The sequence below is a fragment of the Oryctolagus cuniculus genome, chromosome 18 (genome assembly GCF_051225735.1).
Source record: "Oryctolagus cuniculus isolate XC-2025 breed Fujian yellow rabbit chromosome 18, ASM5122573v1, whole genome shotgun sequence".
Taxonomy (NCBI): Eukaryota; Metazoa; Chordata; class Mammalia; order Lagomorpha; family Leporidae; genus Oryctolagus; species Oryctolagus cuniculus.
The window spans coordinates 61,032,586-61,046,835 of record NC_142884.1 but is presented as its reverse complement, the minus strand read 5'-3'; the positions used below and the strand labels follow the sequence as shown (position 1 = coordinate 61,046,835).

The window sequence follows — 14,250 nt, the reverse complement described above, 5'->3', positions numbered from 1 at the left end:
TAAGTTGTTTGATTTTTTTCTTTTAAGATTTATTTGTTTTATCTGAAAGGCAGAGTTACAGAGAGGCAGAGGCAGAGAGAGAGAAAGAGAGGTCCTCCATCCACCGGTTCACTCCCCAGATTGCCACAATGGCCAGAGCTGCAGTGATCTGAAGCCAGGAGCCAGGAGCCAGGAGCCTCCTCTGGGTCTCCCACGTGGTTGCAGAGGCCGAAGGATCTGGGCCATCTTCCACTCCTTTCCCAGGCCACAGCAAAGAGCTGGATTGGAAATGGAGGAGCCAGAACTCGAACCCAGTGCCTATATGGGATGCCAGCAGTGCAGGCAGCAGCTTTTCCCACTACGCCACAGCCCGGCCCCTAGCTATTTCCTGACTCTGGGTTCTTTTGCTGTCATAGTGTCAGGGTCCATGTTGTGAGTTCTTGCCCTGTACCCTCCACCACATGCTCCTCTGGAGCTGCACTAAGTCTTGCCTCTTTGGATACCTGCCCTCTTCACATCCCTCCAGCTTGTACACTTCTTTAAAAAAAAAATATATATATATATATATGTGTGTGTGTGTATATATATATATATATATATATATATATATATATATTTGAGAGGTAGAGTTACAAACAGAGAGAGGGAGAGATAGAGAGAAAGGTCTTCTATCCACAGGTTCACTCCCCAATTGGCTGCAACGTTCAGAGCTAAGCAGATCTAAAGCCAGGAGCCAGGAACTGCTTCTGGGTCTCCTATGCGGTTGCAGGAGCCCAAGTTCTTAGGCCATCTTCTACTGCTCTCCCAGGTCATAGCAGAGAGCTGTATCAGGGAAGGAGCATCTAGGACATGAACTGGCACCCATGTGGGATGCTGGCACTGCAGGCAGAGGCTTAGCTTACTGTGCCACATGCCGGCCCCCCACTTGTACACTTGCTCAGAGCATGGCACTTGCTGTGGAACACTAGGTTTGGAGCAAACTCTGCTGACCTCTGTGCACCAGCACCTCCTCTTCCCTGGGCCCTAAATGTGCACTAGGACCACCAGAGGACCATGAGCTCTTTGTCAGTCAGGTACCCAGGTCCCAGGGAGCTCAGGCCACTTTAGTATCTATCCAAACTCACCGACTGCTTTTTGTTTTTTTAATTTATTTTATTTATTTGAAAGACAGAGTTACAGAGAGAGGTAGACAGAGAGCCATCCACTGGCTCACTCCCCAGATGGCTGCAACGGCCGGAGCTGCGCCGATCTGAAGCCAGGAGCCAGGAGCCAGGAGCTTCTTCTGGGTTTCCCACGTGGGGGCAGGTCTCCCACGTGGGCCATCTTGTACTGCTTTCCCAGGCCATAGCAGAGAGCTGGATTGGAAGAGAAGCAGCCAGGACTAGAACTGGTGCCCATATGGGATGGCGGGGCCTCAGGCCAGGGCTTTAACCCGCTGTGCCACAGGGCAGGCCCCTCACCGAATGTTTTTTAAAAACTCAATCCTAAGTGGATGATTTTTTTTTTAAAGATTTATTTATTTGAAAATCAGAATTACAAAGAGAAGGGGGAGAGACACAAAGAGATCTTTTATCCACTGGTTCACCCCTCAAAGGGCCACACAGCCAGGGCTGGGCCAGGCCGAAGCCAGGAAGGGGCCAGGAGATTCTTCCAGATCTCCCTCATGGATGCAGAGGCCCGAACGCTTGGACCATCTGCCGCACTTTTTCCCAGGCCATTAGCAGAGAGCTGGATCAGAAGTGGAGCAGCCCTGGCTGCTGGTATATGAACTGATGTCTATATGGCATACCAGTGTCAAAGCAGTGGCTTTACCTGCTATACTACAACCCAGGCCCAAGTGGATGTTTTTTATAGAACTCATGCAAGACCTCACACATCTTATAATTAAACTTCATTTCATAGTAGACTGCATGGTGTTTCAGCATGTCTAGTTTGTCTGTGGTCTTGCTTACTTAATCCCAAATACTTCATATCCTTTTCTGTGTTGTACAATATTAACCTGAAATTTGATGAACACATTTGTATCTGTTTATTTGAAGATATTAATAAAAAGAATACAAAGCTAAAATGTGAGTCCTTTAGTGTATAGTTGAGCTAGTCCGAGGAGTACTAGACATTTAAGAATCACTGAGAAGCTTAGACCTTGCAGAAAGTGGGTTTGGCCTGTCCTCTGTGTTTTGTAGACAAACTGCAGTAGAAAGGCAGTGAAGTCAGAGCGACAGGCTGCTTAGTCAATCTTCTAATGTCCCTGTTTCCTTTTTTTTTTTTTTTTAATTTCTACTTGTTTCGTTCATCTGAAAGGCAGAGAGAAAGAGATTTCTTTTTTTTTTTTTTTTTTTTTTTTGACAGGCAGAGTGGACAGTGAGAGAGAGAGACAGAGAGAGAAAGGTCTTCCTTTGCCGTTGGTTCACCCTCCAATGGCCGCCGCTGCAGCCGGCGCACCGCGCTGATCCTGGCAGGAGCCAGGAGCCAGGTGCTTTTCCTGGTCTCCCATGGGGTGCAGGGCCCAAGCACCTGGGCCATCCTCCACTGCACTCCCTGGCCATAGCAGAGAGCTGGCCTGGAAGAGGGGCAACCGGGACAGAATCCGGCGCCCCAACCGGGACTAGAACCCGGTGTGCCGGCGCCGCAAGGTGGAGGATTAGCCTATTGAGCCACGGCGCCGGCAGAGATTTCTCATCTGCTGGTTCACTCCTCAAATGCCCACAATAGTTTGGGCTGAGCCAGATGAAACCCAAGAGCCTGGAACTCAATCTGGGTCTCCCACGTGGTGACAGAAACCCAACTAGAGCCGTCACCATTGCTTCCTCTCACCATTGCCTTTTTTTTTTTTTTTTTTTTTTTTTTTTTGACAGGCAGAGTGGACAGTGAGAGAGAGAGAGACAGAGAGAAAGGTCTTCCTTTGCCTTTGGTTCACCCTCCAATGGCCGCCACGGCCGGCGCGCTGCGGCCGGCGCACCGTGCTGATCCAAAGGCAGGAGCCAGGTGCTTCCTCCTGGTCTCCCATGGGGTGCAGGGCCCAAGCACTTGGGCCATCCTCCACTGCACTTCCCTGGCCACAGCAGAGAGCTGGCCTGGAAGAGGGGCAACCGGGACAGAATCCGGCGCCCCGACCAGGACTAGAACCCGGTGTGCCAGCGCCGCTAGGCGGAGGATTAGCCTAGTGAGCCGCGGCACCAGCCCAGATTAACTGCTACACAGCACACTTGCTCCTGTTTGCTCTTCATGAGCCACCTTGTTACTAATGTGCTTCAGAACCTCTTAAGGGAAGCACAGTGCTGTTTCCTGGCTCTGGCCTCCTGTGCCTTTTGTCTGTCAGAACCCAACCTGTGTGCCAACAGTCAGTCATCTATGTAATTATTAGTCACATGCCATCTCTTAATGGTGCAGCGAGTACTTTGAAGGCTAAGGCTTCAGCCATTTCCCTAGTCCTTTTCCAAGGCTTGGCTCCTAGGAGGCCTCAGTAGATACTTGATAGGAGGATGAATGAATGAGTGAACAGAGATGGGAGATTTAGGTCTCATCTGCAGAGGCTATGTGCACTTGCTGAGTTGTCTTCACATAGCTCTGTGCTGTCTCACAAGGTCTTTATATTCTCGGCTTCAGTGACTACTGGCCCACGTCTGTTTGGCCTGGAGCACTTCTTACCAGAAAGTTTGGCTATCCTGTTCTTATCCTGGAGCTTTGCCTGGGCCTCAGTCCCAAGGGCCAACTCAGGTCTTGTCACCATGGCTTTGCAGAGGCTCATGAAGACCTGGAAGGCTGAGGAGGTGGAGTAGCCTCCACCTTATTCCTCTTGTAGCATCGCAAGGCCTCATCCTTCCTGGGTGCCCTTGTGAGGCAAAGCCAGACTGATCTGGGTAGATCACTCCCTGCCTCACCCTGTGTCCCAACTGCAGCCAACCTGTGCCTGAGTTTCTGAAGTGGCTTTCATCGAATGCCTCATTTTCTCCTTCCTTTCTTGAGGTGAGGGATTAATATTACTGTTTTTTCAGATGGGCTCAGAGAGATTGAGTAATTTGTTAAACATCACAAACAGATACCTGGTGGATCCTAGACTGACCCTTCTTCCAGGGTTTTGTGGGCCTCCTCCTTGAGCCCAGGAATAAGTAGCATCCTGGCCACACAGATCTGTGTGGGTAGCTCCCAGGCAGACCTGGATACTGGACTGTGACATCTCATGGGTGCAGAGGGGCTTCCAAATTTAATCCTGCCAGCTCTGTGACTGCTGTCTCCACATGTGGGGCTCAGAAGTGTCCTTAGAGTGGGCATTTAGCATAGTGCTAAGTGCTTGGAATGCCTGCATACCTTACCCAAGTGCCTGGTTTGAGTCACAGCTCCTCTGTTTGCAATCTGACTTCCTGCTATTGCATACCCTGGGAGGTACCACTTGATGGCCCAAGTAGTTGGTTCCCTAAAACCCTTATGGAAAATGTGGATGGATCAGCCTGGCCCAGCCCTGGCTGTTGTAGGCATTTAGGGAGTGAACCATTTCTCTCTGTTTCTCTCTCTCCCTTTCACATAAAGTGAAAATAAATATGTAAATAAATAGGATGTAAATGACCTCAGGCAGGCGGACCATGAGGTTGATGTGCTTCCCTCAGTGAGGTACCAGCAGAGCCCAGCCAAGAATATAAACCGTCCCTCTGTACCTGTACCTGTGTTTCACCTGTAAGCTGGCGTCAGAGACGGCTCACTCCTTGCAAGGTTGTGCTGAGGAAGAAATGCTTCCTTTTAACACCCTTAATCTCTTGCCCAGCAGGGGGGATGCACAGGGCACATGTTGCCTGGCACAGTGCTGGCCCCAGCTTCCTTGGAGACCTATCCTCTGACCTTCACTTGTGCTGTCTTGCTGGGTTTTCATTTCTTTTCTGGGCTGAGGTTAGAGGAGAAGTCTGGGGACCTTCAAGAGTCGGCAGTTTGAAAACATCTTAAACCCAAAGCTCAGCAGCTCCTAGACTTCTGTACCTAAAAAAATGGGAAAGCTGAATCCTTAGGAGCTCTCCATTGGTCCTGAGTTGTTTCTCAATCTCAGCCAGGGTTTCTGGGCGGTATGTGAAGGAAGGACACTCATAGTGTTTGAGGTCTTGTTCTCCTCTGCTCACTTCCAGTTCAGGGCTGAAGTCCCTGGAGATGTAGCTCGCTCCTTCCTTCCTTCCTTCCTTCCTTCCTTCCTTCCTTCCTTCCTTCCTTCCTTCCTTCCTTCCTTCTTTCCTCTTTAAGATTTATTTGTTATTGATTTGAAAGTCAGAAAGTTACAGAAAGAGAGGGAGAGAGAGAGAGGTGTTCCATCTGCTGTTTCACTCCCCAAATGGCCACAACAGTTGGGTTTGGGCCGATCTGAAACCAGGAGCCAGGAGCTTCTAGCTCTCCCATGCGGGTGCAGGGTCCCAAGGACTTGGGCCACCTTCTGCTTTCCCAGGCCGTAGCAGAGAGCTGGATAAGAAGTGGAGCAGCTGGGTCTCAAACCAGCACCCATATGGGATGCCAGCACTGCAGGCAGTGGCTTTACCCGCCACACCACAGTGCAAGCCCTGAGATCTACTTTTCATCACCTGTAAATGGCATAAGAAAGTCTGCTCCCCAGAGTTGGTGTGCGGATTGGGTCAGGTAATGGATACAAAAGGGCCTGGCACACACAGGTTTCCTTTACTCTGAGTTGAGCCATGAGAAGGATTAGACCTGGATGTCCTGGGGATGGATCATCTGGGTTTGAGCCTTCTATCAGGCTTTCCTTGAGAGGGTGGAAGAGCCATGGACAATTACTTGAGTATGTGACTTCACCTGTGGCCAGGCCACCCAGAAAAGGGTAGGCCAGGGTCTAAAATTGGCAGGCCTTAGCATGTGCTTGTCCATCACGTCCTCATGGAGGCAGAGGAGACAAGGGGCTGTTTCTGTCTTTGGCCTGATGACTGTTCCTTTCCCCCACAGGTATAGCCTTCACAGACCTCCCGGTAAGTACTTCTGTTGGGGCTTCCCCATCCTGGGCTGTTGGGAGCTGCCTAGGGTGGGTTGTGGTGGTCCCTGCACGTGCAGGGTGTGGAGTCTGGCCCTTTCCCCAACCAGGGATGTGTGCTGTGCTGTCAGCTTGGGGGTACCACTAGGGGGTACCTACTGGTCTCCTCTCTCCAGCAGCAAGGCCTGGTCTTCCTCCACGACTCTTAGCAGGTGACCATAACTTGTGGCATTTCCAAAGGCAGTGGTGGGGGTGGGCGGTGGTGGAATGAGGGTAGCTCCGTGGTTATGCTGCTCTGTGCCCTCAGGGACCCAGTCTGCTGCCATTCAGGGTATCCCAAGCCAGAGTGGCGAGCTTTGTGGAGATTTTTCTTCTTGGAAAAGGATGGAATTTTCTGTGGGCTTAGTTTAGGGTTCATTCCCACCCCATGTACCCCAGCCCTTCCTACCATGAGTCATCACAGGCTTCATCACATGCCTCCACCCAGGATGCTGGAAGCCTAGCCTGACACTGTGCTAGCTGGTTCTGGAAGTTTGCAGAATATGGTGGCAGCTTTGTTGCCCTAGGAAAATCCCTGGTGATCTAAGGGGCAGTGGATGCCCAGACTGCAGTGCCTAGGGTCTTTTTGGAACCTCCTGAAATGGATCAGAATCCTTTGCTCCCAGCTGAAGGCCCCGGAGAGGGGCTGTGGTCCTGGGAAAAGCCTCAGGATTCTAGCCCTGGCTAGGAAAGAGTCTAGTTGTGCAGATGTGACATAAGTGGCCAGATGTGAGTGTGGACAGTGTGGGGGTGTCCCTGTGGGCAGTGATGGTCAGGAAAGGTTTGCTGGAGAGGGTGGCTTTGCCTGTGGTGTGGAGGGTAGGAGGAAAGGAAGGAAGCAAATTCCAAGTTCATGGTGGGCTGAACCCAGTGTGCAGTAAAGGCACACAGTACTCAGGCAGGAGGATGGGAGGGGAAGAGGGAGTTGAGGGCCCTGGGAAGACCATCTCAGTGACACTGGGGGAAGGTGAGGGGAAACACCAGCAGTGGGAGCCACAGAGGCACTGAGCGAGGCAGTGGCCTGGCAAAAGCTGGTCATGCAGGGGGCCCCACACCTCACTGGGCTTAAAGACCTCTGCGTAAGCCTGTGGCAGGAAGGGGAGCAGCCTCTCTCCCGCCTTGCCCGGAGCCAGGCGATCCAGCTCACCTAATCCCTTTGCCATGCTGCTCTCCCCGCTCCTTTCCTGGGTCATCCTGTCCCTTCCTGCTGCCTCAGGTAGCTCTGTTTTGTGGTAAAAGGATCCTTGCCCCTGCATCTTTTCTAGAGGAGCCATTACCTGAGCTTTACGCGGGGCCATGGCGCCTAGCCTGCCTCTGTGTGCTGGCTGAGTTGTGGAGGGGAGTCAGGTCCCTGGAGACCAGGTAGCCTCTGATGCAGGGCAGGATACTCTCCACACTGGTCCTCGCTTGCTTCAGCTTTGTCCCTCAAATTCTGGGGTTAGTGCCTGGCAGGGACGTGGGCAGAGAGCAGCTTTATCCACCTCCTGCAGCCTTGCTGTGCTTCTCAGAGCCCTAGCCTCGGCCCGCAGGAGCCAGGGAGGTGAGGCGAGGCCCTGCTGTCTGCTGCTTCAGGGCCTGACTGACATTTCATTCTCCTCCTCAGGCCAACCTCTACCCCACCGTAGGCCTGCAGACACCTGGGGAGATTGTGGACGCCAACTTTGGGCAGCAGCCCTTCCTGTTTGACATTGAGGACTACATGCGAGAGTGGCGTGCCAAGGTCCAGGGCACTGTCCACTGCTTCCCCATCAGCGCCCGGCTTGGCGAGTGGCAGGCAGTGCTGCAGAAGTGAGTGCTGTGCCCCGGCCCATCCCAGGGGCCTCACTCTCCATAGGCCCCTGCAGGCTACCAGCTGCTCCTGTGGATTCCAGCTGGGAATCCCCTCCGGGGAAGCACTCCCAGAGTGATTCCGCCTGCTGCTCGGCTGCCCTCTCACCTTCCGGACACCTCCCGCTCCTTCCCAGCTGCTCCCGCTTAAAACCCTTTGCCCCTCAGCCAGTGCTGAAGGCTGTCTGTGAGAGCCCTGGCAGAGCCGTCTTCCTTCCCTAGGTCATTTTGCAGAGAATGCCAGGACATCCCATGGCTTCTTCCTCTGTGGACTTTTCCACAATAGCAAGTATCCATCCATCCCTCTGTGGCTCTGGCCTGAGGTCACCTCACTGGCCTCAGCATCCAGCCACGTCTCGTGTGTCCATGGCAGTGGTGGTGGGAAGCTTCCTCCCTAGGACCAGCTTAGCTGGTTCCTTGGCTCATTAACTCCCAGACTGTTCTAGAAGCGGGAGTTGCTGAGACTCCCAAGGGAGGCCAGGTTTGGGTCTCTCCTAACTTGCCAGTGGGAGCCTGAGTAAGGCAATGACCAGTGTCCACTCCACTGGACAGTGAGTGTGAGCTTAGTTCCCAAAGATGGGCAGATGGGCATGGGGAGGAACTGGACTCCTGCCAGCTCTGGTCATTGCTCTGGAGCCCTTGGGTGGGTAAGGTGCATACTGAGTTCTTTATGCAGACTCCCTTTCTTGAGGGATTGATCTTGAGGCAGGCTCCAAGGGAAGCTGAGGCAGAGGCTAGATAGCCAGACCCTCCTCAGGAGAAGTAGCATCGCTGCCTCTAGCTCCTGCACAGAGCAGGCGAGAAGTGCTTCCTTGGAGGGCTCAGTCAGGGCCACGCCCCATAGCAGGCTTGCAGGGATGGCCAAAGAAGAGGTGCACTGTGTGGGGAGGGACTGAAGCTCCCAGTGTTAAGGGCCTGAGCTCAGCATGTGGAGGTATTTGTTCACATGAGCTTTTATATATTCATTTGTAGTTGTTTCCCAAGACCCGCATATAATTTGTTCTGTGGTTTCACATAAATTACCTTATGAATATTGGCAATGGCTGTGTTATCTTGGAGTCAAACTTTGCATAAGCGCCTTGGCTGGCTTCCCCTGATGGGAATTCAGTTTTATTTCCCCCTTTGTTTGCATAGGAAACCTTTTGTAAAAACTTAAAGAATTTTTTTCTTTCTTTTTTTTTTTTTTAAATACCACTAGGATAGTCTGTTCCTGTTTGTTTTTATTTGAAAGAGAGAGAGAGAGAGAGAGGGAGGGAGGGAGGGAGGGAGGGAGGGAGGGAAGTCTTCCATCTGCTGGTTAACTCCTCAAATGGCCACAATAGCCAGATCTGGGGCAGGCCAAAGCCAGGAGCCAGAATCTCCAGTCTTCCACATAATTGGCAGGGCCCCAAGCACTTGGACAATCTTGGACTTGGACTGCCTTCCCAAGTGAATTAGCAGGAAGCTAGATAAAAAGTAGAGCAGCCAGGACTTGAACTGGCACTCTGATATGGGGTACAGGTATTGAAAGTGGTGGCTTAACCCACTGTACCACAAAGCTGGCCCCTAAAGAATTTTTCATTTTTAAGATTTTGGGGTTGGGGAGCTGGCATTGTGGCATAGTGGGCTATGCCTCTGCCTGCGGTGCTGGTATCCCATAGGGTGCTGGTTCAAGTCCTGGCTGCTCCACTTCCAATGCAGCTCTCTGCTATGGCCTGGGAAAGCAGTAGAAGATGGCCTAAGTGCTTGGGCCCCTGCACCCACGTGGGAGACCCAAAAGCAGCTCCTGGCTCCTGGCTTTGAATTGGCTCAGCTCTGGCTGTTGCAGCCATTTGGGGAGTAAACCAGCAGATGGAAAACTTCTCTCTCTGCCTCTGCTTCTCCTTCTCTGTAACTCTGCCTTTCAAATAAATAAATCTTTTTAAAAAAAGATTATTTTTGCCGGCGCCGCGGCTCACTAGGCTAATCCTCTGCCTAGCGGCGCCGGCACACCGGGTTCTAGTCCCGGTCGGGGCGCCGGATTCTGTCCCGGTTGCCCCTCTTCCAGGCCAGCTCTCTGCTGTGGCCAGGGAGTGCAGTGGAGGATGGCCCAGGTGCTTGGGCCCTGCACCCCATGGGAGACCAGGAAAAGCACCTGGCTCCTGGCTCCTGCCATCGGATCAGCGCGGTGCGCCGGCCGCGGCGGCCATTGGAGGGTGAACCAACGGCAAAGGAAGACCTTTCTCTCTGTCTCTCTCTCTCTCACTGTCCACTCTGCCTGTCCAAAAAAAAAAAAAAAAGAAAAAAAAAAAGAAAAGAAAAGAAAAGATTATTTTTGGCCGGTGCCACGGCTTACTAGACTAATCCTCTGCCTGCGGCGCCAGCACCCAGAGTTCTAGTCCCGGTCGGGGCGCCAGATTCTGTCCCAGTTGCTGCTCTTCCAGTCCAGCTCTCTGCTGTGGCCCAGAAGTGCAGTGGAGGATGGCCCAAGTTCTTGGGCCCTGCACCTGCATGGGAGACCAGGAAGAGGCACCTGGCTTCTGGCTTCGGATCAGCGCAGCGCACCGGCCGCAACACACCGGCTGTAGTGGCTACTTGAAGGGTGAACCAACGGAAAAAGGAAGTCCTTTCTCTCTGTCTCTCTCTCTCACTGTCTAATTCTGCCTGTCAAAAAAAAAATTATTTAAAATATATATATATATAATTGCTGTTTTTAAATAGCAAAATACTTAGCACAGAAGACAGAAAACATTAAAAACCTATATATAGGGGCTGGTGCTGTGGAGTAGCAGGTAAAGCCACTACCTGCAGTGCCAGCATCCCATGCGGGTGCTGATTCCAGTCCTGGCTACTCCACTTCTGATCCAGCTCTCTGCTATGGCCTGGGAAAGCAGAAGACACCTCAAGTGCTTGGGCCCCTGCTCCCATGTGGGAGACCCAGAAGAAGCTCCTGGCTCCTGGCTTCAGATTGGCACAGTGCCGGCTGTTGCAGCTATTTGGGGAGTGAACCAGCAGAGTGAAGACCTCTTTATCTCTCTCTCTCTCTCTCTCTCTGCCTCTGCCTCTGCCTCTGCCTCTCTGTAACTTTGACTTTCAAATAAATAAATCTTAAAAACACACACACACATACACATACACATATGTGTGGAAAAACTCAGAAAATTATAGTGAATAGATGGAATCCACTGTATGATATAAATATGTCCTTGTAAGAAGTGAAATTATGGTGGCCTGCATTGTTGCATAGTGGGTTCAGCTTCTGTCTGCAATGCCAGCATCCCAGTATGGGCACCGGGTCAAATCCCAGCTGCTTCACTTCTGATCCAGCTCCCTGCTAATGTGCCTGGGAAAAGCTGCAAAAGATTGTTCAAGGCTTGGGCCCCTGAAACTACATAGGAGACCTCGAAGAGACTTTTGGCTCCTGGCTTTGGTCTGGCCCAGCCTTGGCTATTATGGCCATTTGGGGAGTAGACCAGTGAATGGAAGCTCTCTCTCGCTCGCTCTCTCTCTCTCTCTCTCTCTCTCTCCCCTCTGGCTTTCAAATAAATTAAGTAAATCTTAAAAAATAAAAATTATTGAGACATAGGCACTATTCATTTTAATGACATCTTATATTCATAGAAGTTCATGTGAACCAAGTTTTGTTAAAAATTTTTGCCCTTGTGTTTTAATACTCATAATATTTGTGATATTCAGAATATAGTGTTAGGTAATACATAATAATATAATAAGAGGTTGTATTTCTTCTTACTTTGTGCCAGACACTTTATGTGTATTATCTCACATTACCCTTAATACACCTTTCATGTGACAGCCCTGCAGATATTTGGCATTTACAATGATGACATCAGATATTCTGTATACATTAGACACAAGGCTTATTTTGCTGTATACACGTGCACACGTGTGCATGAACACACATGCACACACAGGCCACTTTTCAGCCAGCTTCAGATTGCGTTGAGTAGCTGCTAGGCACCAGGCTTCTCTAGGCCATTTTCCAAGGATTGTTTTTCCACTGGAACTGCTAGTGGTGGCTCTTCCTTCCTGACGATACCAGCCTCACGTCCTAGCTGCTCGGGCCCCAGTTTGTGTCATGTCATGGAGAATGCTCCTGGGGAAGTGGGCATGCTTAGCCCAGGTGCCCAGGGCAGCCTGTGGAGCTGTTGCTGCATCTCTTGGGCAGCTGCCACACAGCATCCCTGGTTGATGTTTCACACAGCCCTTATTGGGCATCTCTGAGCTTCTACAGTTCACAAGGAGGCAGCTGCTTCTCTGAGCTTGTGGACAGCGTATGCCAGAGAAACTGCAGCTACTCCTCCAGGTTGTGAGACAGACTTGGGGACCAGCCCTGCTTCAGCCCCTTCATTCTCATTCTGTGGAGGTTGCACCTCCAAGCTATGTTTGGGGGAGACCTTCCAGGGAGGTGGGCTGTCCCATCTGGCAGTGAGCAGTGCAGTTCTTGAGTATCACCTGGAGTTCTTCTTTTCTTCTAGCATGGTCTCATCTTACCTGGTGCATCATGGGTATTGTGCCACAGCCACGGCTTTTGCGCGAATGACCGAAACCCCGATTCAGGAAGAGCAGGCATCCATAAAGAACAGACAAAGTAAGGTTAATTCTCTTCTCCCCTTTTCTGTCCTCACTTGTCCCAGCTCTGCTCCCTGGCTCATGCCAGGCCTGTATAACCTGTCATAAGCTCATTCAGCCCATAGCCCTTAGCCAGCCCCAGCGCTGTTCCTGTCCCTCCTTGCCCACATGGACAGTTGGCAGCCTAGGAACATCTAAGAGCAGCCTCCCTAATGCACATTGCTGAAGGCCAGGGACAGGCCAGGCCCTGATGTGCTAGATCCCACTCCTCTGTGCCTTGTGTCCTTCTCCCTAAATCTTGAATCCCACTTAGCCTCCTGTTCTTGGGTTTGTGGAAAGAGTGTGTTTGCATCAGACCAACACCTACCTTTCCCATCATTTACTCGCTCTAGTTCTGTGTGGTACTAGCCAGAAAGGGGCCTGACATGGTCACACAAGGTGAAACTCATGCTTAGCAGCTGCTGTGGTAGCCCTTCTCTCTGCTCCCCAACTCCAATCCTGTCTTTTACACTCAGCCTAGAAGCTGCCCCTGGCCAAAGGAAACCTCCCAGTGTTCATGCTAGCCTTTGTGTTGTGTGTTTGGATTCTTTCATGGCAGAAAGAGTGTTAGGAAAGAGAAGAAAGACCCCAGAAGGGAGCTAGGGGAGTGAAGTGGGTGTGTATGGCTGTGTGTGTCTGTGTGTGCCTGCCTGCATCTCTGAGCTGTCGTCTCTGTGTATGTGCATGTGTCTGTGTCTCCCAGAGAAACTGCGCTGAGCCACACAGACGGAAAGGGATCCCAGAGTTGGGATCTTCAAATGAGAGAACCTCAGATCCAGGAGTCACTCCTAGCAAGATGCACCAGGCCCCAGGGCAAGAGTGAGAAAGCAGCAGTGAGATGGCTGGAGGCGTCAACATCATAGATGCCGATGTGAGGAGGATGACCTTTCTCCCAGCAGGGAGCGTGCTGCAGCTCCTGAAGATTGCCAGGACACGGGCCTCAGGCCCAGACACCAGTGTGCTCCTGTTGCCCTTGTGTGTGAGGCCTGGGAAAGAAGTCTGCCTGAAGAGACCCTCAGACACCAGCTGCCTGGGTGCCCATCCCTGGATCACTGCACACCACATCCCTCCCTCCACCCAGAGCCTTGGCCATCTGCACCCCACCACGGCAGGCCTCCAAACTTGCCCTCCTGTTTCTGGGCTAGATCTTCCCCCTCTTCTGTTTCCCACTTTTACTCGTAAGGACTCTGGACATTTGGGAGAAAACAGGTATATTACAGGTCTGGATGGCCACTTTCTCTCTTTAGCCTGTTTTATGAGTGTTTCCATCTGGCAGGGCGCTCTGAGCCAGCCCATCTGTCTCTTGGCCAGCCCTGTTCCAACGCTGGCCATGTCCCAGGCATGTGACCGTGAGGAGGGTCTGCAGCCCTCGCTCACTGCTGTGTTCTTGCTCTCTGCAGAGATCCAGAGGCTGGTGCTAGAGGGCCGCGTGGGCGAGGCCATCGAGACCACCCAGCGCTTCTACCCAGGGCTGCTGGAGCACAACCCCAACCTGCTCTTCATGCTCAAGTAAGTCCCGGATACCATTAGCTCCCCTAGAGCCCAGCCCCTCTCAGCTGGTGGTGGGAACAGACAGCCCGGGCCAAGCCCAGAGCATTGCCGCTCTGCTCCCTCTGCAGGTGCCGACAGTTTGTGGAGATGGTGAATGGGACCGACAGTGAGGTCCGCAGCTTGAGCTCCCGAAGCCCCAAGTCCCAGGACAGCTACCCTGACTCCCCCAGCCTCAGCCCCCGCCATGGCCCCAGTAGTTCCCACATGCACAACACAGGTCAGCCGCTCTCCACAGGGCTCTGGGAAGAACTGGTGTGCAGAAGAAAGGCCATCCCACGTGCCTGTCCCTGGGCTGGGCTCAGGGCCCACTG

General features: G+C 52.1%; 1 protein-coding gene across 3 annotated transcripts in view; it reads left to right on the top strand.

Moving 5' to 3' along the window:
• RANBP10 (RAN binding protein 10) overlaps positions 1-14,250 on the top strand; it is an 86,017-nt gene that overhangs the window by 65,397 nt on the left and 6,370 nt on the right. For 2 of the 3 annotated variants that reach the window (XM_008257482.5, XM_017342304.4), the window contains 5 exons: positions 5,911-5,933; positions 7,578-7,762; positions 12,256-12,368; positions 13,789-13,897; positions 14,008-14,156. In XM_008257482.5, the coding sequence (XP_008255704.1) occupies positions 5,911-5,933; positions 7,578-7,762; positions 12,256-12,368; positions 13,789-13,897; positions 14,008-14,156 (579 nt within the window). The remainder of the gene's footprint in view (positions 1-5,910; positions 5,934-7,577; positions 7,763-12,255; positions 12,369-13,788; positions 13,898-14,007; positions 14,157-14,250) is intronic. The other variant, XM_089320298.1, reaches the window with a different exon arrangement.